The sequence below is a fragment of the Natrix helvetica genome (genome assembly GCF_964273705.1).
Source record: "Natrix helvetica genome assembly, chromosome: 1".
Taxonomy (NCBI): domain Eukaryota; kingdom Metazoa; phylum Chordata; class Lepidosauria; order Squamata; family Natricidae; genus Natrix; species Natrix helvetica.
Window position 1 is genome coordinate 266,314,940 of NC_138548.1, and position 26,341 is coordinate 266,341,280.

Below are 26,341 nucleotides of genomic sequence, written 5' to 3' on the forward strand. Positions count from 1 at the left end.
AGACATTATAAGTCAAAAAGGTTAAACGCAGGAGATAAGAAGCAAAATTGAATTGTTTCTAAACTTTACCAACACTATTCCTTATACCTTTTCATACTTTTTTTTCTCCTTGTAAAGTACACTTTCTTCCTCTAGGTCCATAAATTCATATACACCTACTTTTCAAAAAAACTTTTATTTTGGCAGGGTTGGGGATGGGGGAGAATCTCATCAACTTCATACAACTGCAACTTTCATATGTGGGGAATCAGAATAGAATAGAATAGATTAGAATAGATTAGAATAGAATAGAATAGAATAGAATAGAATAGAATAGAATAGAATAGTTGAAAGGGACCTAGAGGTCTTCCAGTCCAACCCCCTGCTTAGGCAGGAAACCCTACACCACTTCAGACAAATGGTTATCCAACATCATCTTAAAAACTTCCAGTGTTAGAGCATTCACAACTTCTGGAGGCAAGTTGTTCCACTGATTAATTGTTATAACTGTCAATAAATTACTTCTTAGTTCTAGTTATATTCTTTCTTTATGTATTTCTCTAGTCTAGTATATTTGACAAACCACTTCAACATAGGTTTTTATAATGGCCATTTTCCAATTCAATCTTCTAAAGCTGCATCCTTATTTCTGAACACCTCACAGAAATTGCATATGTCCCATTCATCCATTTTTTCCCATGGATACTACAATATGGTATAGCTAACATTCTCATATACGTTTCTAAAATACTCCTTTCAGCCTTCCTTGCTATAATTTTATCCGAATAATGTAATCACTTTAATTCTCAAAGTCATCTACTCCTTCAAAAACATTTAAAATTTTAAATTTCCATTAAAACCTGTCCAAAATTTTGCCACCTCTTTTAACTGTTCCTTGCTCTCTTTGACTACATTTCTGGAAAATTTCTCCCTCAGTCTACATTGCACACTAATTTTATTAATTTAATTCTTCTGGGTAATGATTGTTCTCTTTGCATATTTGCATTTCTTTTCTCATCCATGTCCTCGGACACTTCAACATTCCACCAGGGACGTGTGGTCAGGGAAGGCAGGGGAGGCAGAGCCTCACTGCTCTCATCATGAAAAGAAAAAAAAAGGGAAAGGGGAAAAGGCACACATGGTCTGATTCCCTGCCTTCCTGAGTCAACATGAAGGGGACCGCGGAGCGCGCTTCGCCGGCTCGCGCTCCACGGTCCCTTTCATGTTGATTCAGGAAGGCGGGGAATGGGACCACGTGTGCAGGAGGCTGAGGCTGCCTCAGCCTCCTGCACACGTGGTACCATTCCCCGCCTTCTTGATGACGTCACCAGCCTCACCAGCCATAAACCTCACCGCACGTCACTGCATTCCACCAAGTCTGTTTTTTTATACTTCCATTAACCATTAGTCTACACACTTCCCTGGCACTTTGTAATATCATTCCTTCCACAGTGTTCCAAGAAACTTCCACATTATTTTCTTCTATGTCCACTTGAGTTTATCCCACTTGAAAGTTAAAATTAATTTTATCTTCTAATACTGTTGTGTGCAATACTTGTATTTTTTCTCCCTACAGTCATGCTATTCTAATTTTTCCCTTCTTTTTTTCTACTGTGTCCATTTTTCTCAAAATTCTTTCTTGGCACTGTCATAAAAGTGGTCTCTGCCATATTAGGATCCTTGCATTATTCTTGTGCCTTTCATGAATACTTTACATTTTTCATCAAGATGGATCACATTAATAATCCTTTTAGACTCTTTTACCATGTGCACAAATAAATAATCTTATATTTAAACCATGCATTGGAAGCTAAGCAGTTATCATTAATATTCATGATTGAATGAAATAATGGAATTCATTTCATTGAGTAAAATGAAGGGATTCAGAAAAATCAGTTATTGGGCCATTCAAAGAATTCCCTCATTTCATTCTTAATAACATTTTACTCTAAAACTCATTCATTCAAAATATTGCACAAGTCATCCCCAAAGGTGATAGAAACTCGAGCTTTCTAATATCCAATTTAGGCATATCATTTATAATGCAATTGATACTATTATTTCCCCGTTTTAATTTATCAGTTCCTACACTGAGATTATAATTTCTACACTGAGATTAACTTTATTTAAATACATTACTTCCTTCCATTTAGTTTTATAAAAGCAAAACTATCTGGTTTTCTTTCATGCCTCTTCTTTAAGGTATATTGACAGTCCAAGTAGCAGCTTTCTGTATTCAGTAGTTGTCCGTTAATGGGGGTAGGAACATTCCAGGATCCTTCAATGAAAAAGAAATCCTTTTCTGTAGCTGTTCCTATTGCTGGAATATCACTTCCTCTGAAATCCAACTCTGTGGTCCTCAGGAAAGTCTTAAACACCTGGTTCTTCCAGCTGACCCTGGACCAGGATGATTTGTGAACCCAGGGATATGTTATGGATTTTTAAGCTTCTATATTCCATGAAGTGGCTCAGTGGCTAAGATGCTGAGCGTGCCGATCTGAAGATCAGCAGTTCAGTAGTTTGAATCCCTAGCACCGTGTAATGGAATGAGCTCCCAGCTTCTGCCAACCTAGCAGTTCAAAAGCACATAAAAAATGCAAGTAGAAAAATAAAAATATTACCTTCCCACTTTGGTGGGAAGGTAACAGCGCTCCATGCGCCTTCGGTGTTTAGTCACGCTGGCCACATGACCCCAGAGATGTCTTAGGACAGCACTAGCTCTTCAGCTTAGAAACGGAGATGAGCACCACCCATAGAGCCAGAAACGACTAGCACACAGGTACGGGGGAACCTTTACCTTTTTTATTCCATGTAGGAGGAGAAGGAGGAGGAGGAAATAGAGTAGGGTTGTTTCATCATGTTTCTAATTCTCCCTTTATGCCATCTCAAGAAATATGATGATTAATTTGCCATACAAACCCAATCAATCACTGTAATTTTATAATGTGCCAAAAGCTAATCTTACATGTAATTATTTTTATTTAATAATTAATGTTTGCATGTATGATTGATAGGCTTGCATTTTTTTAAAAAAATATATATGCTAATGTAAGTGTTACTTTAAAATACAAGAAAAAATAATAAACCTTGCTAGGAACTGCCATTTACATACCCTACCAGAGCTGTATAATGTATGGATTTGGGAACATCTGGAATTTGGGAGATGTAATGAGCTATGAGGCAATGGCTACAGGAACCATGAACCCTATTTTACCTCCATAAAAACCAAACGAAAGCAAGGAAAGAATCTATGGTATCCTATTATTATTGGTTCGATTTTAAATATATCCGTAATAATTTGCCCATTTTTTTGAAGGCAGCAAGATTATGCACAAAAATGGAAGGGCACTTTGATTCCCACAATGGATGAATGGCTGCAAAAGTTGATGGAGTTAGCAGAGATAGCTAAATTGACTGTTTTGATCAAAGGAAAAAAACAACAATTACTTTTGTTTCTACTTGGAAACCGTTTCTGGACTTTGTGCTTGAGGTGGAAAAAAATAAAACTTTGATTTTGTGATTTGCTGATTAGATAGGTTTGTTGTTATAGAAATGGTTAGTTTACATTATTATGTAAAAGTTGAAGTTTGATGCTATTATCTTATTCTACTGCACCAAAGGGAGTCAAAAGTCAAACCCTTTCCTTTCTTTTTTCCCTTTGTCCTACACTTTTACTGTCTCCTCTCCCTCCCTTACTTTCCCACTATTTTCATTTTGTTTTTTATATTATAAACTAATAAAAAAGAAAAAGTTACCCATTTTTTTTAAAAAAAACTGCTGAAACATTGGCAATGATCATTTTATTTGACATAGTCGTGAACAGTACATATCTTTCGCTCTCCAGGTTAAACAGGAAGCTATCTTCTTAAGAATTATCCTTTATGCATATCCTCCCCAAAATCATGACATTCTTTTTGAGAGAACATCAACGTATCTTCAAGAAATCTTTTGATATAAACACAAGAGAGATACTCTATTTGCATACCTACGATATCATGTATTCTACCTTGTACTTTACCAGAACAAGTCTCTCTCTTGGGACTCTTGAAGTACATTCAAAGGTTGAGAACATCCAAATGTCAATTAACACTCAGTGATTTGGAACTCCTATGATACTACATAACCTACATGAATTTTAATAGAATAAATCTATTTTTTAAAATCTGACCAATACTTTTGTGTTTTGCAGAGGGATTAGGGTAGAGGTGAGCTCATCTGTAGTTCTTAATGGCACATAATCAACCAGTCAATAACACTATGATGCTCAGGTTCACAGATTCACAGTTTAGCATATAAACCACAAATCACTGATTCTTATCTTGATTTTACTAGTTTTAGAAACTGCAACCTCCATCAACACATTACTTCAAGGAAAAGAATACCTCCTAATGCCTTTCTTTTCCAGCAATAACCAGAAAAAGGCATTTTGCCACTCTGATAAGGCAATTTAATAGATTTTGAATATAATGGAGCTCTCCTCTCTCTAAGTCATACAAACTTTTCCAGCAAGCTGGCCTGGCCTGTTAATGTTAATGTTAATTTTAATTTATTTTAAATGTACTGTTCCTTTTTTAAAAAAAATGGTTTGGTCTTTTTGGAATTGAGTTTAATCTTTTTTTTCAACTTTTGTGATGTGTGTTTTTAATGTTGTACGCCGCCCTGAGTCCTTTGGAGAAGGGCGGCATATAAATCCAAATAAACCTAAAACCTAAACCTAAACAAGAATAAGAACCTAGAAAGGTTTCCAAGAAAGACACATAATATATCTTGTAGTGAATAGATCTTGCATCTTTCAAATAAACAGTAGAAGAGCAGGATTTTATAATTGGGAAGTCCAGATTCAGCTCCAAACCAGTTCACATGTCAGCCATGAAACTCAGTAGGTGGCCTTAGTCAAATCACCATTCCTGAACCCATTCCGACTTAGCATGGAAAAATAACAAAAATAACCACCAACTTAGCAGCTAATTTACTTCCAAACAGACTTATTTTTGTCAGAATTCATGTAAGGCTAAGATGTAGTCATGCAAGGAAGAGTTTATGATAGAAAAGTATTAAGTACTTACTATTCCCAAGAGATATTTTTCCTTTTATAAATAGAAATGTTATTTTTGTTATATGTTCTGTGAACATGGAAACATAGCTGGATTTATTTTCTCCATGAAAGCAAAAAGCCCTGAATATTCTTTGAAGAACAATCCATTTGCAAGAACGAAAATTAACATAAATGAATATCCCTCCATTTTTCTTGGAGTGTTTTTAAATCAAATTTTCCTAATTTGATTTAACATCATTGCAAATTCATTCATTTGCTCTCCCTGTATGAAGGCATTTAATAAAATAATTACTTTTGGTGAATCAAAAAGAATATAAGAGTTGGGCCTGATGGCAGAGTGGTATTTTCTTCTTAACTCTTTTCTGTTTAAGAACATTGGTAGAATATTGAGAATAAATAACTGGTTATACAGACGGTGACTGTGGGAATCCTTGCTACTGGCATACGTTTTTGAGATGCTGATCTCATGGCAAGAGTTGGATTTTGACTCAAAAGTATTAGGAAATGTTTGGAAGTTGCCTTGCCAACCTGAGGACTTTCAGCTGAATCCTAAGGAGAGAGAGAGCAGAACCTGGAAAACAGTGCAAAATATCACGAATGCAACGGCATCGAGAAATTAGTATACATAGATAGAAAATGAAGACAATGGTTTGGTGTGGTGATTAAGGCAGCAGGCTAGAAATGGGAAGACTGCCCTAAGAAAGAGAAATATGGCCAACTACTTCTGTAATCTTGTCAAGAAAACATTAAAGACTTGCCAGGCAGTCATGGGGAGTCAACACTCACTCAGAGATACAGACAGACACATACACAAAGAATGAATATGTCAAGTATTGCCACCAACAGATTCCAGTGTCTCTATAAAAATGCACAGACTTGGAATAATTGGAAGCTGAATGTGTTTTAGAAGTCTAGGTCACAAATATTTATTCATTTTGAATTCTTACTGGCGGTCCAGGCTGCTTTAAATAGTATCTCAAAGAAATTACAATTTTTGAAAAAGAAGTACTTTTAAGAATCTAGAAATTCTACAGAGGGAAAATGTTTCTTCCTAAGTGTGACAAGCACTTTTCAGCAGTTAATAAGCTTATTTCTGTCAACCAAGAATCAGGGCAGATGGAGCAGCAATATGATTAATTCACTGGAACAATAGGTAAGGATTTTTCACAATTTCTTCAGCTTTACATGAGTTTAGGATTCCTTCTGATACACATACTTTTCTAGATATCTTAACCCTACAATAGGCTTAAAATACTGGATCTCTGCTCATTTGTTTCCCATCAAACATGGCATCAATGTTGTCATGCAGATTGCCACTAAGTGTCCATGATGCTACTGAAGACGACTCCAGGCCAGTGATGGCTAACCTTTTGGTCCTTGCGTGCCGAAATCGAGCATGTGAGATAGAGAGAGAGAGCATCCGTGCACTGCCCACACCCATAATAAAATGTACCCTGCTCCCTACTCATGCACACATGACCCCCCTGCTCTACCTGCAACCCCACACATGTGCATGACCCCCTTGCACTCCCCTCACACATGCCTGTGACCCAGTGGTGGGTTTCAAAATTTTTTAGAACCTTTTCTGTGGGTGTGGCCTATTTTGTGGATGTGGCTTGGCGGTCATGTGACCGGGCAGGTATGGCCAACTTGACATCACTCATGCACATTCAGTCACATGACTCCCCCAAACCATGCCCACGGTGGCAAAAAAATGGGACTCCTATGAAGAGGGGGTGGGGGAAGTGAGGGGGAAAAACTCCCCAAAGTAGACAACTGGAGGATTAAGGGCTGAAATTGGGGAGATTGGAGAAGGCAGGAGAGAGAGGAATCTAATAGAAAGCTATCACATGCTGGGGAAGAACTTTGGGAGATTGGAGGAGGCAGGACAGAGATGTATCCAGTAGAAAGTTATCACATGCTGGGGAAAGAACTTGGGAGATCGGAGGGGGCAGGAGAGAGAGGAATCTAGTAGAAAGCTATCACATGCTGGGGAAAGAACTTGGGAGATCGGAGGAGGCAGGAGAGAGAGGAATCTAGTAGAAAGCTATCACACGCTGAGGAAAGAACTTTGGGAGATCGGAGGAGGCAGGACAGAGATGAATCCAGTAGAAAGTTATCACATGCTGGGGAAAGAACTTTGGGAGATCGGAGGAGGCAGGAGAGAGAGGAATCTAGTAGAAAGCTATCACACACTGAGGAAGGAACTTTGGGAGATTGGAGGAGGCAGGACAGAGATGTATCCAGTAGAAAGTTATCACATGTTGGGGAAAGAACTTGGGAGATCGGAGGAGGCAGGAGAGGGAGGAATCCAGTAGAAAGCTATCACATGCTGGGGAAAGAACTTGGGAGATTGGAGGAGGCAGGAGAGAGAGGAATCTAGTAGAACGCTGGGGAAAGAACTTGAGAGATCAGAGGAGGCATGACAGAGAGGAATCTAGTAGAAAGCTGTCAAACGCTGGGGAAAGAACTTGAGAGATCGGAGGAAGCAGGACAGAGAGGAATTCATTAGAAAGCTATCAAACTGGGGAAAGAACTTGAGAGAGCAGAGGAGGCAGGACAGAGAGGAATCTAGTAGAAAACTCCTGACCTTGCCACTGCAGTCTGGCGGATTGGGCTGCTGGACCTCTTAATGTCTCTCCCTTCACCACCTCCACTCCCAGGTATGGGACTTGACACCGAATTGCATGTGTGGTGTATGCTTGTGTCCTGCAGTCATGCATAGTGCCCCCACCCCAACCTGGGTTCATCCTTTTGCATTCCATTTTTTTGCCTTCGGGTGGAGGGTAGCGGGCCCTGCATGGTATCCTGGCTCTGCGCTCCACCTGAAGGCATGAAAATGGACCAAATTTTTTTTTGCTGCTTTCAGCAGCCTCTCTCGTATAGAGTTGCCGGGTCTAGGCACTCATTTTCATAGTTGGAAGCCAGGCTGTGCCTGCCCACTCACTGCTTTTCCTGCCAGCCATCCAGCTAAGCAGGGCAGGTGGGGCTGCAGCTGGCATGGACGGAGCAGTAACGCAATAAGGGAAGCGAGTGCTGGCCATCTTCCCTGTTACTTTCCTTTAAGAGCCACAGCAGCGGGAGAAACCGAGGCTCCTATGTCGGTAGCGCGGGGGGGGGGGGGCAGACCAGGGAAGAGACCGTACCAGTACAGGGCCTCCAGCTCTAACCGGTTCGCAAATGTACGCCCAATTTCTGGTACCAGTCCTGGCATACCAGTGCGTACCTGTAGAAATCTACCAGGATGTGGCGTGACCCCCCAGCACCTAGTTTTGTTCCCTGAAGCTTCCTGGAACTAGAAATGTGGCACAGAGGACACCCTTCAATCCCTCCCACTGCTGCGCATGCATGTGTGAACGCCCCGCCCTATGCATGCATGTACAACCCCCGCCTCCCTGCAAAAGCACGCATGTGTCCCGCATGCATGGCATCCATGCACGCTTGTGCATGCGTGGTGGAGCTGATCTGCTCTGGGCGACAGCTTGCGTGCACACAGAGAGGGCTACGCATGCCATCACGCATGCCGTAGGTTCACCATCATGGTTCTAGGCTAGTGATGGCTAACCTTTTTGTTGTCACGTACTGAAATTGCCTGCGCCTACCTGCAGCCATAATGCAATGCATGCATGAAAATCCCTGTGCCCTGCCCTCCACGCATGCACGTGCATGTCCCGCATGCTCCCTTCCCGTGCCCCTGTGAATGCATGGCAGAGACCCAAAAATCAGCTGGCCAGCAGGAGGCAAGCGCACATGTGTGGTGGAGCTGAGCTGGGGTGACAGCTCATGTGCTCACAGAGAGATCTCTGCATGCCACCTGTGGCATGTGTGCCATAGGTTCGCCATGACAGCTCTAGGTTAATATATAAACAGGGATGGGATGCGACCAACCTGTTTTAAGAAACATGCCTCAGTCTTGTAAAGTCCACATCTCTGGAAAATAGCTGGCTACTCACATCAATGAAAAAGCAGCAAAGGATCTTTCAATCTCCTAGAAAGTCATCCTGAGGAACTCTTCCCAACTAGGTGATGTGAAATCTCTCTCTCTCTCTTTCTCTCTCTCCCTCCCTCCCTCTCTCTCTCTCTCCTTCCCTCCCTCCCTCCATCTGTCTCCCTCTTTCTTTCTTTCTTTCTTTCTTTCTTTCTTTCTTTCTTTCTCTTTCTTTCTTTCTTTCTTTCTTTCTTTCTTTCTTTTTTTCTTAATAACTCAAGGCAGCAAATATAATAATTCTTCCTCCTATTTTTCCTACAAAACAGGGATCCTGTGAGGTGGTTTTGTCTAAGTGTAAGACGTGGTGGTTCAGTGGCTAAGATGCTCAGCTTGTTGATCAGAAAGGTCGGCATTTCGGCCATTTCAATCCCTAGTGCCACCTAACAGAATGAGCTCCCGTTACTCACCCCAACTTCTGCCAATCTAGCAGTTCGAAAGCATGTAAAAATGCAAGTAGAAAAATGGTGGGAAGGTAACAGCGTTCCGTGTGCCCAGTGTTTAGTCATGCTGGCCACATGACCACAGAGATCACAGAGACATCTTCGGACAGCGCTGGCTCTTCAGTTTTGAAACGGAAATGATCACTGCCCCCTAGATTCGGGAACGACTAGCATATATGTGCGAGGGGAACCTTTACCTTTTAAGTGCTCCAAAGTCACCCAGTGGAAGTAGAACTCACAATTTCCTGTTTCTATCTTGGCATCTTAACCACTATACCAAACTGGCTCTTTTGTGGATTTATTCCAAAATTCCAAGTTTCCATTGTTCCTTTTCTGAAGAATAGAGAAGCTGGGTTAAAAAAAGCTATCTCTTGAATTTATATTATTTAGCAGGGAGGGCTAAGGATAACATTTTATCACTGCCCAGGTGTTTGTCTTTTAATATCTTCAGTCACACACTATTAGATTTTCTCCCTCCAACCAGTATTACATATTTTAAAATCCCTTACAAGCAGGGCATGTCTGAATTCAAATAAAAAGAAAAGACCACCAAAACTACTTCATAGGCAATTGCTCTGTGTATTGATGGAAATGCTGAACCAATGTACTTGTTCTAATTTGCAACACACAACCAACTACGAGAAGCTGCAAGGATACTGATGACAACGGCAATGATGCTGTTTGTATGACAAGAAACCACCACCTTGGGTGGCTTTTCACAAGGTTTCCAATGTTGTATAATGTTTTCTCTTCCAAGAAAAATTGGTATCACCAACAAAGACGCTGACAATCTCAGCTCTCTTTTCAATAGTAGAAAAAGCTACCTGCAGCTCCTTTGCTGCCCCGCTCTGGCACACATGTGACATACTGGGAGAGTTCTTTAGTCAACACAGAAAACAAATCTTGGTGCCTGCGTCTTTCAAAACCATCATTCAGTGAGAACCGACACTAGTACAGCTTCCTCAACGAAGCTGGATGGTGTATATTTAAGCAAAAGTGTGGGAAATTATCACGTTCTGCACAGCTATTGGTTTAAATATGCTCGTTGTATATATTTTATAATACTACTGGTATCAAGTACTGTGTGTTCCTTAGCTTGCAGGGCTGTCAAACTGGCAGCTCACGGCCACATGCGTCATGCTCAGGCCAGACCCATCCAGCTCTGTGAAGGGGAAAAAAATGTCACAAAACATCAAGTGATGGCAATGTGACGCCACTAGTTTGACAGCCATGGCTTAGAGGATGCCTCTGGGCTATTGGCAGATCAGAGGTCCCCTGCAGAAGTCTTCTCCAAATTTAAGTTTGCAAAGCGTTAAAAAGCCCTATTGCACACACAGCGGCTCTTTGCAATTTGGTTAGCTTGCAACGGAAGGCAAGTATTAGCTGAGGCCTTGTTAGAGCTCTCTGGGCTAATAAGGCAAAACACTGCAAGAATGCATTTCTCAGGACATGAAGGGTCAGGGAAATAGATTTATGGCGGCAAAACTATGAAGCCATTGCGAAAGGGTTCCAGCAGCTGCTATGAATCAAATGTGAGCTCTCTAGCAATCAATGGTCAAATTTCTAGCACTCCTTCCTCCCACACAGTCCATGTAAAGGGTTAGAAGCAAATCCTTTTTTGGGCCAGAGATACAGTTTCCATCTGTTCCTCATTTTGGTAATAGCCTGTTCTTCCACCAGGTTGTTTACTTTTGACAGTGTGAGAACTAACTTTTAGAGGACTGTTCACTGCTGGCTTCCCTGCTGGACAATAAATAGTTTAAATTGCTGGTTTGCTGCAGTATTTCCTACAACAGTATCCGTGTCTCTGAGCCTATGTACCCAGTCCCTACTCTTCCTATACTGTCCTGTTACTCCCTGTCTCCTCAGAATGGAAGAGCAGCAGCCACATGCATTTCTGCTCTGTTTTGAGGAAAATGTTTTTATTACACGTGAGGTATTACTCTGCATGTTGCATGATACCTGGAAGGAAAATTAAATGATACGCCTGGATTTTCATCTGAGATAATTTCTGATAGAATCCCGAAATAAATCCTGGGAATACATAAGACCAGCATTTGACTATGTACTCAGAGAAAGCACCATTCCAGTGAGAAAAGATTGGATTAAGCAATAATTAATTAACCCGCTGAAATGGAAAATGCCTGAACTGTTTCCTGGAAACCTACTTAAAAGTGGGTTGGCTTCTGCAGCACATTGTATCTGCTTTTGCAAATGTGCTTTTTGTACTGAACAAGTATGGATGCAGTTTGTTTTATGATCCAAAATAGCAACAAATACTAGGAATGGATATACGTAGGAAATTCTAAAAAGTTAACTGTGCCTGAAAGTTTATAGCAGCAAACAAAACACAGTTGTGTTTGTATATATAAAGCTGAATTTGATTGTGTTGTAGAAATGCTATTTGTCACTTTATTAATCTAACCATGCACTTTTATCCTAATATTTCCTTTTGCACATTTCTTTCCCTAAACAATGCCTTTGCACTCTCCATGTCTGTAAAGACAGAAAACACGCTATGTGTCATAGGTCACTGCCATTTTAAAGACTCCACTATGATATTCAACATGAAAAGAAATTTGAGAGAAACTTGCCCTATGTTTTTCTTTTGAGCCTAGCTAAAGCCAGATGCACTTCCAGAGAATATTTATTTTATTGTTAGATTTTTATCCCACCTTTATTACTTCATAAGTAACTCAAGGTAGCTATTTTCCCGAACCATAACAACCATTTGAGTTGAGTTGGACTGAGAGAGAGTGATAGGCCCAAAGTCACCCAGCCAAGCTTTCTAACCTAAGGCTGGACTAGAACTCACAGCTTCCTGGCGTCTAGGGTAGCACCTTAACCACTATACCAAACTGTCTCTCTCAAATATGGTTGTTGTTGTTGTTGTTGTTGTTGTTGTTGTTGTTGTTGTTATTATTATTATTATTATTATTATTATTATTATTATTATTATTATTACATCAACAGAATTGTATCACAGCAGCCAGTTGTTTCGCCGGATTTGGCATTGATTACTAGTCGGGCCCCACCCAGGGGCCTAGGACGTCGTAACGTATTTTCGTAATATGTGTGCGGATCCAAGCAGTGCGGCCTTTTGCATTTGACTGATGGTGATTTTGTCAATTTTTAACTGTTTTAAATGTAATTCCAGTGCTTTTGGAATAGCACCCTGTGTGCCGATTACCACTGGAATTACCACTGCTGGTTTGTGCCATAATCGTTGGATTTCGATTTTTAAGTCCTAGTATTTCACGATTTTTTTATATTCCTTCTCGGCGACCCTGCTATCACCTGGTATTGCGATGTCTATGATTGTGACCTTATTTTTCTCAACCAGTGTGATGTCTGGTGTATTTTGTGCCAGTATTTTATCCGTTTGTATGCGAAAATCTCACAAGATCTTGACCATCTGACCCTCGATGACTTTTTCAGGCTTATGTTCCCACCAGTTTGTTGCTGTTTTAATATTATAATTTTTGCACAAATTCCAGTGGATCATTTGTGCCACTGAATTGTGCCACATTTTATAGTCAGTCTGCGCGATTTTTTTACAGCAGCTGAGTATGTGGTCAACAGTTTCATCAACTTCTTTGCAAAGTCTACATTTGGCATCATCAGAGGATTTTTCGATTTTGGCCTTAATGGCATTTGTGCGGATAGCTTGTTCTTGCGCAGCCAGGATTAGTGACTCTGTTTCTTTCTTTAATGTACCTGCTGTTAACCATAACCAAGTTTTTTCACTGTCCACTTTATCTTTTATGTTTTCCAGAAATTGGCCATGCAATGCTTTGTTCTGCCAACTCTCCATTCTTAATTTTATCACATCTTTTCTGTATTCTTGTTTCGTCTGTTGGGCCCTCAATAGATTTTTGTTCTTTACTTCGATTAATAGATGTTCTTGACTTTCTTGACATCATCATCATCATCATCATCATCATCATCATCATCATTATTATTATTATGTTAATCTTTGGTGAGATTCACAGCCTTTGGGGCTGGTTGGTAGCCTAATAGCTCGAGTCCTAACCAAGGACCTAGGAACTGTTAAGGTAACGTCGGAGAATATAAGCTGTTCCAAGTAGGGTGGTTTTTTGTAGAGTCAGAATGTTCAAGTCAGGTAAATTTGCCATCTTCCTTGAGCTACTTGCGATTAAGAGGAATCCAACATGAAATCAACTTTAGCAAACTTTTCATTATGGCATTAAAGATCCAGAACCCAAAGAGAATAGGTATTTGTGGCCCAATATGGTGCTTGCTTAAATTTCCTGATGAGATACAGTAGTCCTATAGGCTTATTATCTGGGTGTCAAGTTGGACTCACAGTTCTTGCTTCAGGGGCAAATGGCCAAGGCAGTCTGTGTAAATTCATCAAGTTGTTCTAAATTTGATATATAGATATAAATAAAATGAAAAACACCACAAATGGGACTCTCTGAAACCTGTCCCTATCAGAGTTGCGTTATTCTATGGACAAGGTTCAGCATAGCATGCAAGAAAAGTTAATAACAGTCCAAATTCCTTTTACTTCTGACCTTTGCTAATCAGCGAGGAAGGAGGTATGATGAAGCTTACACTGTTGTCCAAAGACTAAATGTGATCAGCCACCAGTGTCGGCTCACTTGCTTGCTACCTGCTTCTGCAGCATCAAAAGTTTCTCCTTCATAGAAAAAATTGGGCCAAAATGTTCCAGATTTCATATTAGACAATGCATGTGCATAAAGGAGAAAAGACAACGCTGGTAAAAAGTTTTTCCTTTGGAAAACTAAACCTTCCTGCTTTACTATCCAGATATTAGATGCAAAAACAGAAGACAGAGATGGGATCAAAGGAGAAGAGAGAAGAGGAGAGGAGAAGAGAAGCGAAAAGTCCCTACATTCTTATTCTCTTTGCTCCTCCCAACATCCATTTTGAGTACCAATGAAGGATGAATTACAAAAGAGCAAGAAACTATTCCTGTGTACTGAAGCCTCTTTGAAGGGTTGTGGTTTATGTAGTCCACAGGGTTATAATGAAAAAAGCCAATTCCTCACTTCCTCTGACTTTGCAGCAGCTTTCAGATACCTTTCTTGCCATGGTAGATGAAATCATTGCAGAGTTGTGTTATCAATAAAGGAGAATATGTGTAGCTCAGAGTTGAAATGGGGAATCCTTGATGCCTCTGGAGACGTTTCATTAGCTAAATGCTAGTGACTGATGATGTTACCTAGTTTGGCTAATGATGCTAGTAGACATCAGGAAAGGAGGGCAGGTTGCACCTCCTGCTGTTGACCAAGATGACAGACCTAAGTTCCCATTTATAAGAGAGAACAAAAGAAAATGACAACTGGAAATTTTTATTTTAAGACACGAGCTGACCGCACCTCACTGATACCTTTTATTAAAACTTGTCTTAAGTGCTGATATTCTGGTATTTTGTGATGGCAAAGACTAGTACAGCTCATCTCCCACAATGTTAGAGTTATGCTGATATTCTCTTACCAAGCGGTGTCCTTAGTCTGCTCTCTTGCCATGAGATAGAGAATGAAAGAGGAGGAGCAATTTCCTGCTCACAGTGGCGGGTTCTGGATTCCGTCGCAATTGGTACACTGCAACAGGGCCGGACGTCCACCTCAGGCAGGCGTACTGTGCATGCATGCGCATGCCACCACCTTGCAATGCCCCAGCTGTTCGGCGAGGTCGCACAGGCACCACATGCTGTGCGCGTGTTCGTAATTGGCCCATTTCCCTCAAAAAGAGGTAAGGAATGCGGGCGGGCTGGTGGGCCCATTGAAACACCATTCTGGTACAGTGGCTGCTGCTCCCAGCTGCCACCAGTATGCCCATACCGAGCCGTACTACCCAGAACCCACCACTTCTGCCCACCCTTAGAAAGAAGAAAACTGCCATGAGAAAGTGCCTGGAGATTTTCTGGCAAGGCCTCCCTCCATCCTGAGTTGAAGGAAAAGGAAGTGAGGTCACTGTTTAGCCTTTGATCCCTTCTCCTCAATGAGGTGCCTTTCCTGTAAAGGAGGAGTACCCACATTAAGCTCCATTTCTCACATACATGCTTAACGCCATGTGTTTTTAGTCAGGCTTTCATTTTCAAAGCAGGAAAAATACCAGCTGCAGGACACCTGTAAGAACATCTTGCTTCGCAGCTGAGATGAACATAAAATGATGGCTACATCATTTCGTGAACGAACCATAAAACTCCTTTAAAAGAAAAATATTTATAAAACCAGTTTGTGGAAGTTAGTCATTTCTTATTGTCATTATATCTGAAGCTTTCATTTCTTTCATGAAAAGAATGTTTCAGTTTCAACCTGAAAATTCTGATTTTTCCCACTAGCGGAAGAAAACTGATTACTTCACATCAGATTAATTGCAGCTGTCATGGCAGAGATTACCTGTACATCCTACCATCAAAGAAGAGAGGTTTTTCCCCCACTCTTTCTTGAAAAAAATTGTATTGCCATCTGAAATTTGAGGCAATGTGTCAGCATTCATTCAATCTCCAAATCATTTGCAGCTGAGAGAGACCCTCCTGTGTGCTATTCTAGGTATTGCTTCATACTTAATTCATAATATAATTGGAGCACAAGAAAAATGTTACGAAGTTACCAAGTAAAGGCCATTATTTCCATTTTACTTTGATTGAAATTGAGATTTCATGGGTGGGGGGAACCCTGGGATGGAGTCATTCATTTATTTTAAGCACTTATCCTTTTTTTGCATTCTCTTTTCAGCCTTTTGTTTTACAAATTTATTTGGGTCAAGATGACCTCAGAACATTGGGAAGACAGAAAACAAGCTGATCATAGCCAAAAAGTCAGAACAAACTACCTTTGGTCAGGCAGTTAGGAAGACAACGCATACAAGAATCCATCTGTGACTTTCCATGTTGATGGATAGTATTCATCTGGATGTTAGTCTTCTGCTGTTGAGAAGCCAGACTGCACAAGGTTCTGGAAAAGTCTAATTCCATTAAGCCCTAGATGGCCATGTCAGCTCTTCTGAGGCATGCATCAAAACATTCTTCATTGCATCAGACCTTCTAGCAGATATATTCTTGCAGCTCTGCGTACCTTCTTTTATGAAAGTTTTGAGGGTGGAAAGATGAAGACAATATCTCTCCAAATGTGGGACATCACCCCCCCCACAAGAATAACCCTTCACTTTTCTAACTTATGCTGTGTAGTAGTTAAATAAATGCATTGGTTCTAAATCACTACCAATAGAATTGTGTCTCTGCCTTGGCCATGTTCAAATGGGATGGAGTTTGGGAAACTCAAGTTTTTCTTATAAATGTATTTTATTCAACGCATTTGTATTGGGAACCTCCCATAGTGGGAGACAAGGAGATGCTGATCTACCAGACAACTTGGGGAGAGGAAAACATTATGTTCTGTAGCATCCACGAAAATCTAACAGAAATAAATGATAGAAAGAAGCGAGCTTGGCAATAATAACTATCTTTATTATATATTGATGTCTCATTTAATTCCTATGGGGCAAGGAAATAGCATGTGCAACTGGTTTTGACAGATCCATTCATCTGTGTAATTACAGCCACGTGTTCTTGCTTTGGTGAGCTAATTTTAAAAAAAACTTTAAACTTTTGCTATTGTTTGAAATAATTGCTCAACTTCTACAGAAGAATAGGAATCATTATCTCTCTCTTTTTGAGCTAATGGCAAATATCTCTCCATCTAGATGAGTCCTTTTCAAATTCTTGAAATGTTTCAATTTCCCCACTGCTGAGCTACCAGCCTTAAATTGCTGCCAATCCCTATCTTCCCTCTGCTGCCTCTGTTCCAGATCATTGGATAGATCTGGATATAGATATAGATGTAGAAAGAGAGAGATAGAGGTAGAGGTAGAGATAGATGCAGATAAAGATAGAGATAGGAACACAGTATTAAAAAAAATAAACTGCTATTGTCTTCACAGATCCAAAAGACCATCAGTAAACAATGCTCTACCCCAACCCTTTATGGACACAGCAGAATGATAAGAGATGTTTTCTGGGCAATCAGAGGGCAAGGGAAAAAGTTGTGTCCTGAAATGACCAAGCATGAAATGACCTTTCTGATACTGTCCATTATTGGTCATTCAACCTCATCGCCAACAAAATGGATGTCCAAGTGTAACATATTTTACATGTCTTGTGGTTGACGGTGGATACTCTTGGCTTTAAAGAGAAATGTAATAGTGCTATCATTCTAAAACGTAAATGCGTCTCACTAATTGCATGAGAATGAAACAATGGCATCCGGGGGACTAGGGAGAAAAAAAGGACATTACAACGAATGCTTTTGCCATAAGTGGAGAAAGGCCCTGAATTCTGGATTATAGGCCTTTTTTGATTTTTTTTTCCTGTATAAGATATTCATTTGTTTTAAAAAATCGAGCTTTAAGGTATTTTTATTTTTGTTGATGCAAGTAGATGTGTTCAGTGTGGGATTCAAATTTCAGAGTCCTGGCAACAGGAATTGTTGTCTATATTTCTTCCCCAGAACACTTGACTGCTTTCACTTTTGCTTTCCTGCCCTCATCTTTATCCCAGAGTACAACCAAATCTAAAAAGTTCAAGGCCACATAAATGATTTCTCAATGTTACTGTATCTTCTGTGACCCTGGCTTGTTCTTCCTGCCATTTGTGAGTTCTGCCCTACCCCAAAAAAGAACAGTCCCGTAGGGCATTCCCTTGACAAATAAAGAGAAAACAGATCCGGAAAGTAGAATAAATTTTTAGCGTTACAGAGGTTGAATAAACATTCCACTGCTTTAATCCATTTTAAATCTCTGACTTCTTTGTCTCAGAACTGCTTTCTGAGCTCCTTATTATTACCACGAAAATCTTATCCTGTTCCTATATGTAAACCTCTGCTTAAAATATGCTAACCAGGAGCACAAATGAATAAATAAACTCCAGAGGAATGAATATACACTATCAAGAATGAGTGAGTGAGCCATACTACTATGGTCACTAACCAGTCCATATAAGCAGCTATAGAATAATAGAATAACAGAGTTGGAAGGGACCTTGGAGACCTTCTAGTCCAACCCCCTGCTTAGGCAGAAAACCCTACACCACTCAAAAGTTTTTATGTTCCCTTGAATGTGGCAAAGCGGTCATATCAAGAAGGGAAGTACCTAAGAGACCCTCTTAAGTGAAGAGATGGGCACAGAAATAGTCCTGCTTCGCTTACCTATGAAGGAGAATCTTGTTCAGACTGAATGGAACCACCTGAAAATAAACATTGAAGCTGCCAAATTACATTCCTACATCTCAGCAAAGTTGGAAAGGACCAAGAGTTGACATTTAAGATGGAAAAAGCTCAACACTTTTACCAGCATAGAAACTTAATTCTTCTTTTGAAGATTAGAATGTCTTTCCAAATAGAGCCATAGGTAAGAGTTGCATAAGCTCAGGCTAAAAAGCCAAGATGTCTCAGAAACAGTGTTCTCTAGGAGCAGTACTTCATTTAGAATACGTTTCTCAAATATTTACTTGGTAGTACCAGATTTCCCCACTGAGTGTCAGAGTATCAACACAGCCATCTTCTACGATCGCACCATCAGTTAGGATTTGTCAGTTTTTTTCCATATGTATTTAGATTGATGCTAGAAACCTACAATATTATATATCATGCAAATATGCATTTTTTAAAAAAAAAATCATTCAAAATGTTTTAACTTCACTCATGGGCTTTACATAGTAGCTATTTACGGTTGCCAGATTTGCAAAGTGGCATTGAAGGAACAGAACTAGTGGGGAATTTTGCAACCCTGTTCCACACAGATCCCATATGCCATCATGTCCTGTACTGAATATTTAACTTGACACATCTCAGCACATGAAGCTTGCTTTGGATCAATGTTAATAAGAAAAGAGACCATGTCGAGCAGCTTTTGATACTCAGCAGGTATTTTGAGACCAAACAATCTGCAATACCTAGGTGTCATGTGGGAATCCAAGCTCCCCCCCCAAAAAAACAATCATGTTTTGGCTCCACGATGCGTGCAAAGTGATGCATGCAAGGGATTTGTTAAGCAAAGCAGGATTTGCCTTGCATTGGAACTTCATCAGTATAAGGACTCTCAGGCAACTAACCTGATAAACGCTTTTCTCGTGCACTCTTCCAAAAGATATCCCAGGCTTTGTTGGTGGAGACCCTGATGTGCTCACTGAAGGATCTCCTCAAGTGAGACTTCTCTGGATATGCCATCCTCCCTCTTCAATCCACAGGGACACAGCCAGCCATTAAGATCCAACTAAGCAAAAGTTTGCCATCATTGCCGATGCCGTCCTGTCAGCTTTCTCCTTTTAGATCAGACAGAAGAAAAAGTTGCTCTGGAAGAAAGTCTGCATGTAATTTGTTAACACCCCTCAGAGCCTGGGGGGGGGGAGAGTGGGGGTGGGAGAGAATCAGGAGGAGGAGGAAACTCCTTCCAAACAATCTGGGGTCAGGCTGAAAAGGAAATAGCAACCCAATAGAGTCTCTCCCCCCCCCCTCTCCTCCTCCTTCAATTCTAAGCACAGCTTTGCATCTCAGCTGCCACATTTTATAAACATGTTCATTGCTCTGCTGTGCAAATAAAAAGCATTAGGCAACCACACAATAACATGTCAGGCAGCACTCTGTACCACTTCCAGGGTTTGCTGATTTAACACCATGTGAAAAGCTTCCTCATTTTCCAGTTCTCTGACTATTCTGCAGTTCTTTTATGTGTGAGAATAGCAGCCCTGGGGAGAGACCAAAGAGCCTATCTGAGCCAGCATCCTGTTTCTCACCATGGCTATCCAGATGTGTCCAGATGTGTCCATATGGACAGCAGAGCATGGCAATCACAATTCCTTTTTTTCTGGTCTAACACATATAGACATCCTGGAATTTATCGAGACTACCCTTTGCCTTAACTTGAAGGGGATTCGTTCATTACAGAAAAAGGATTCCCTTTTAAAGACCATGTGCCAGGGGCTGTTGAAGTGCAGAGACATCAGACAGGTAGTCCTCAATTTATAACCACACAATTGGGACCAGAATTTCTGTCACTAAAGAAGGTGGATGTTAAATGAGTCGTGCCCAATTTTATGATCATTTTTGCTATGAATGGAGTCCTTACATGAATCAGGTGGCTGTTGAACAAATCCAGCTTTCCCCCATGCTGAGTCATCACACCTCTGCCATTCTTCTACCTGACTTCAAGATACTCTCCAGAATCCAATGGTGACACTAGACTACTTGCCAGTAAATTGATCTCTTCAGCTAATCAATGTTTATTATACCCACAAAAATATTTATATCTTACCCCCACCCTCCAAACAGCATTATTTTGGTGGCTTACTCTAACACTTTCATGGCTGACAAGGAAAAGGCCATTCCAGCAGTTCGTTTCCTTCTTTCTTTTAAGCTCCTAACCTTCAAAAAATATTCTTTTTACCATTTCTTTCTTTTCCCCCTTCTGATCTTAAGGGAAATGGCAGAACATCCTCAGCTCAAGATCTCTCCAACATACTAACAAAGTTTAGGATGCTAAATTGAAGAAATCCAGGTTCAAATTTCGATTAATTCTTCCGACCAGAGGTGGGTTGCCAAATGTATTACTACTGGTTCAGGTGCGTTCTTGCACAGGACGTTTCTGCGCATGCGCAGAAGCATCCGGGTGGGTGGACCGCCACTACTACTGGTTCAGCTGACCCATACCAAACTGGAAGCAACCCACCTCTGCTTCCAACCAAAATCTGGGTGACTTTGGTCTGGTCAAAAGAGCCATGGTGGCACAGTGGTTAGAATGCAGTTCTGCAGGCTAACTCACTGCTCACTCCACGAGTTCGATTCTGAGTGACTCAAGGTTGACTCAGCCTTCCATCCTTCCAAGGTCAGTAAAATGAGGACCTAAATTGTTGGGAGTAATATGCTGACTCTGTAAACCGTTTAGAGAGGGCTGTAAAGCATGAGATGTTGCATATAAGTCTAAGTGCTATTGCTATTGCTATTACTTCTCTATTCAACCTACTTTATACCAGATAGTTATGGGTACAAACATGAATTACTACATATTGTATTTTGCTTTGGCTTCTGGCTAATTTAATTACATATGAAGTTGTCCTAACAACAGTTCAAAGATGTGGAGATGCTTTGCACCTGTGACTTGTCAGGCTATTTCTTAATGCACATCTAGCATTTTCTAAAAAAGCACTAAACCTGAGTCCAGAATTATCCCGCATGACAGATTATCACTGCACAGCAGGAGCATATGGTGAAGCGGCAGAGAGGAACTGATAACAAGCTAGCTTTGTCCTTGACTAGTGCTGAAAGGAAATGGTACCAGTGCCATGGCCATCAGCACCTAGAAATAGCCCATAAATTCAGCAAAACAGCACTCCCTCCAGATCTATAGGCAATTTAGCTATAAAATCCTGCATAATTTTGAGATAATATTACTGTTGTAGAATTATCAGCTAAAGCACTGATTTATTTTCCTGTTTTCTAAGGCACAGTTAATGTCAGGGTCCTTTCGGTAGTGACACCAAGGCTGCGGAATATTTTTCACCAAGTAACTTTTTGGTCGCACTTTTTTAGCTTTCCCTTTCTGGATTTTTTTGAGGGGGAGGTGATTTTTATGTTCTACCAATGGAATTTCAAGAAAAATAGTATGTGCTATATATTAGGAAAAATAGTGCAACAATAGGAGCTGTTTGATGGCAAAACAGACTGTCTTGGGCAGTGGTAGAACTTTGTTATAATTTTAAAATAGCCTATGGATGCTACAGGACTCAATTTTTTTTGCAATGGCAATTCATTAGACACTAGACAACTTTAGTGATGCTTTCAAGTTTATGAATATCAGATTCCAATTTTCATCAGTTTCAGTTTGTATCACCATTGATCTGAGATGACAGGAGCTATAATAAAACAACATGTGATTGTTCATTCCTTTAGGGATATGATATTTTTATTCAATTGACATTTGAATGGAATTTTGTTTCTTCTGCTGCTACTAATAGATAGAATGCGTTTGGTTTTTGCTTTCAGCTCTTTTGTAAATGATTTTGGTTTTATTATCTACATATGTCATTTTTAAAGCTAATTTGAAAATTCCTTGGGAGGGGTTATAGCAAATTAGTGGAATATACTATACAATCAATCAATCAATCCATATCACAACTTTTGCATAGATTGTAATGCTGACAGGAAACCAAATTCTATTCTAGAACTAAATTAGGTAATGGTAAAAAAAACTCAATCAAAACATCGTTCAAATGAAATAAGAATAAATAAAAAAGCCCCCCAAAAAGCCTGGTTAGTGGGCATTCTATTGGGCATAGTAGAAGAGAAGAGAAAGAACTGGAGAAAATTAAAAAAAGAAATACTTGCAAATATAAGTGGTAGACAAAGCAAAGTTTCTACTAATAGTAATTTGCATGCAATTCCAAAACATGGGGAACATTTCTTGAACATCATCAACTGACAAAATCACTGTCAGTCAATTCCAAAAGTCTGCTTTACTTCAAACAGCTTACATCTTGCAATGGTACCTTTACCACTATGACATAACAATAACTGTGAGCACTGAGGATGCTAATAATAATAATAAATAAATTTGGATTTATTAGCTGCTCCCTTTCCGGGCAGGACTCGGGGCGGCGTACACTAAGACATATATAAACATACATATATACAAAGACATACATGCATGGAGGAGGTAATAGATTAAAACATTAAGACAAATTAAAACCATTAACATGCCCCGTCTAATAAAAAACCCAATATACAATAAAAAATTAAAATTTAAAAAAGACAGTCAGGAGGAATATGAAAAGATTACGGTTGAGCCAGGCCGGATGATTGAAAGAGGTGATTGAATTTGGGGTAAATTTGGGTAATCAAACACTTGCATGAAAACAACTAAGCTCAAAGAGCACCAGATAGGACGCTTACAATGACATCTGCCAATTTCAGGTCCTTGGGTGGGACTTGGGTGGTGGATGAAAATGTCAAACCCAGGCTAAGGTCTCGCTGCCTGTGTGCCCAACCCAGGGGTGAGTTCCTGCCAGTTCTATAGAAGAGGTTACACAAATCTACCCTGCTGTTTAGAACCAGTTCCAGCTCCCTCCCTCCCGCCCGTCCGCACCATGCTTGCCCCATCCACCACTCACTGATTGGCTGGCTCACCAATTGCCCCGCCCACCTCTAAGAGTCCTATCTAAACCTTAAAGTCTTAAAGCTGTCAAGTTTGGACATCCCTGGGTTTGGTTTTCTAAAGGGTTAGGGGGGCAAGGGTCTTGTAACTTGACAGCTTTAAGACTTGCACACTTCAATGCCAGAGTTCCTGAGCCAACATGACTGGAGGAGGAATTCTGGGAGTTGAAGTCCACAAGTCTTAAAGCTGTCAAGTTTGAACACCCCTGGGTTTTTTTTTCTAAAGGGTTAGGAGTGCAAGGATCTTGTAACTTGACAACTTTAAGACTTGCATGCTTCAAATGCCAGAGTTTCTGAGCCAACATTTTGGTTGCTAAGCAAGAGCGTTGTTAAGTGAGTTTCACCACATTTTACAAGTTGGCCGCGCTCACCCAGTCACATGACTGCCAAGCCACTCCCATTCAGTCACATGGCTGGCAAGCCACTCCCACCTGGTCACATAGCTGGCAAGCCACTCCCACAAGGTAGGCCACACCTACAGAAGAGGTTCTAAAAAAATTGAAATCCACCACTGGCCCAACTTAAATAATAATAAATAATAATCAACAATTTGTTATTTGAAACCTCATTGACAGATTGTACATTGGGCCACAGCCAACAATACAATATTTAGTGATGACAGTATTAAGTCCCTACATTGGGGGATGGGCAGGAAAATAAAACTCATAGGCACAGGATTGAATAGATCTAGATCTTGGCAGCAGCAATCTACATAAGACGTCAGTTGACCATTGAACAAGCATTGTGAAGCAGCAGCTAAAAAATCCAATTTAATCTTAAACTGACATTAATAGAAAATCTACATCTAGATTATAGGAGGCAATCATTCCATTATTCTGTGTCCCAGTTGGGCTTCACTTTACTGTTTCCAGTTTGGGGTCCAATACTTGAGAAGAGATGTTGAAATCCTGAGGTGGGTTCAAAGGAGAGCTAAGGGGCTTGAGAAATTGGGCATTTTTACCTTGCCAAAGAGAAGATTGAGGGGAGGTAGAAGAGGATGTATTTGTTCTCTGTTGAAACCAATGGCAAGACAAGGGTGATTGAATTGAAATTAAAGTAGATTTGAATTTCCACTGCCACGGCAAAGGGATTTGGGATGGTGGATTTCTTACTGCCCCCATAGGTCTGTTTTTGCACCAAGAAAATACAGTTTGCAGCATTCTCTGAACTCTGGCCTATTATCCTAAGAATCACAAATTGTAGCCTGGGAAACCATAGAAATCAAAACAAATAGGGGAAGAATTGAATTGGGTTTTTTTAAAACACTAAACCTCTTCAAATTCATTTGATAGCGGCTGGAGTCTTTGCTTTCTTGGTCTGTTTTATTTTTCTTACAGGCAGTCAGGCACGGAAAAGACAACTTTTGCGAGTGGTTTTGGGCAAGAGCATGCTATGTTTGGTAAACAAACAGTTCTAAATTGCAGTAAACAGTTTTGCTTTTAAACAGACCATACTGTGCTTAAATGCTCACCAGAGAATTCATGTATGTACATAGTTTCTTGGTAACTATATTGGGAAAGCATTGGGAATCACATTTCTTTATTCCTTATATCATTATAACTGTCTCTTTTCCATTACAAACATCAAGGATGGGAGAAATAAGTAGCTCAGAAGAAATGATGGCACTGATTAAATGAAATAGTTGATTAGAATTTCAATACATCAGGATCAAAATAAAGTAGCAAGTTATTGTAGTAAAACAATTGTAAAATTATGTTTAAGTGGGAAAAATATGGGGACAACAATTCTTTAGTGCAATTTATCTGCTTTAGGTAAAGCAGATTTAGGTAAAGCACATCCAGTTTGGTGTAGTAATTAAGGAATTGGTCTAGAAATCAGGAGACTATGAGTTCTAGTTCTGCCTTAGGCCAATCCCTTTCTTTCAGACCAACCCACCTCACAGGGTTGTTTTGTGGGGAAAGTAGGAGGAGAAAAGAGTATTAGGAATGTTTACCATCTTGAGTTACTTATAAAGTAATAAATGAAATGTAATAAATAAATAAATAAATAAACAAACAAACAAACAAACAAACAAACAAACAAATAAAAAATAAATAAATAAATAAATAAATAAATAAATAAATAGGTGACCTTGAACCAATCAGTTTCTGCCTTAGGAAAGAGGCAATGGTAAATCATTTCTGAAAAACCCGCCCAAGAAAACTACATTTGGTCCATCAGTTGCTTAAATGGTCCAACTTCCCTGCGGAGGAGGGGCATAAGAGTGTCTCAAGGAAACCATGATGTGACTATAACAAGGTGAATAATGATCCCCCAACAGATCATCTTGCCATTGCTCCAAAAAGTAAGATCTTATCTGGCAGGTGACCACCGCTTAGTTGGGCCTGAGATGATTTGGGATAGGCCCATGGTAGCCATTTGTCCTGCTTCCAAGGCCAAACTCATGGATGGCACATTTAAATCCCTCAGCCTGGAGAACTCTACTGCCCGCCCTGAAATGGCTTCCAGTAGCTCAGGCAGAGAAGTTGCAATATAGCAAGGAGGGAGGCTTGTATGGTAGCAATCCCAAATGACCTAGTGAGCCCAACTTCAGTAATGGGGTCTCACAACCAGAAATTTGGAGAGCAAGGCCCCTAAAAAATCAAACAGATTCTCAGATCACCAATGCCAGCCACTTCCCCATTGACAATTCTTGAAATAAATAATCCAGCCATCATTTAGG

The 26,341-nt window shown here is 40.2% G+C and overlaps 1 protein-coding gene across 1 annotated transcript in view; it reads right to left on the reverse strand.

Moving 5' to 3' along the window:
* The window catches only part of LOC309382699 (rho GTPase-activating protein 7-like), a 101,916-nt gene extending 82,099 nt beyond the window's left edge, over positions 1-19,817 (reverse strand). The window contains exon 1 of the mRNA XM_081934450.1: positions 19,566-19,817. Coding sequence (XP_081790576.1) covers positions 19,566-19,680 — 115 coding nt within the window. The 5' untranslated portion in view covers positions 19,681-19,817. The remainder of the gene's footprint in view (positions 1-19,565) is intronic.
* Between the last annotated feature and the right edge of the window lie 6,524 nt (positions 19,818-26,341).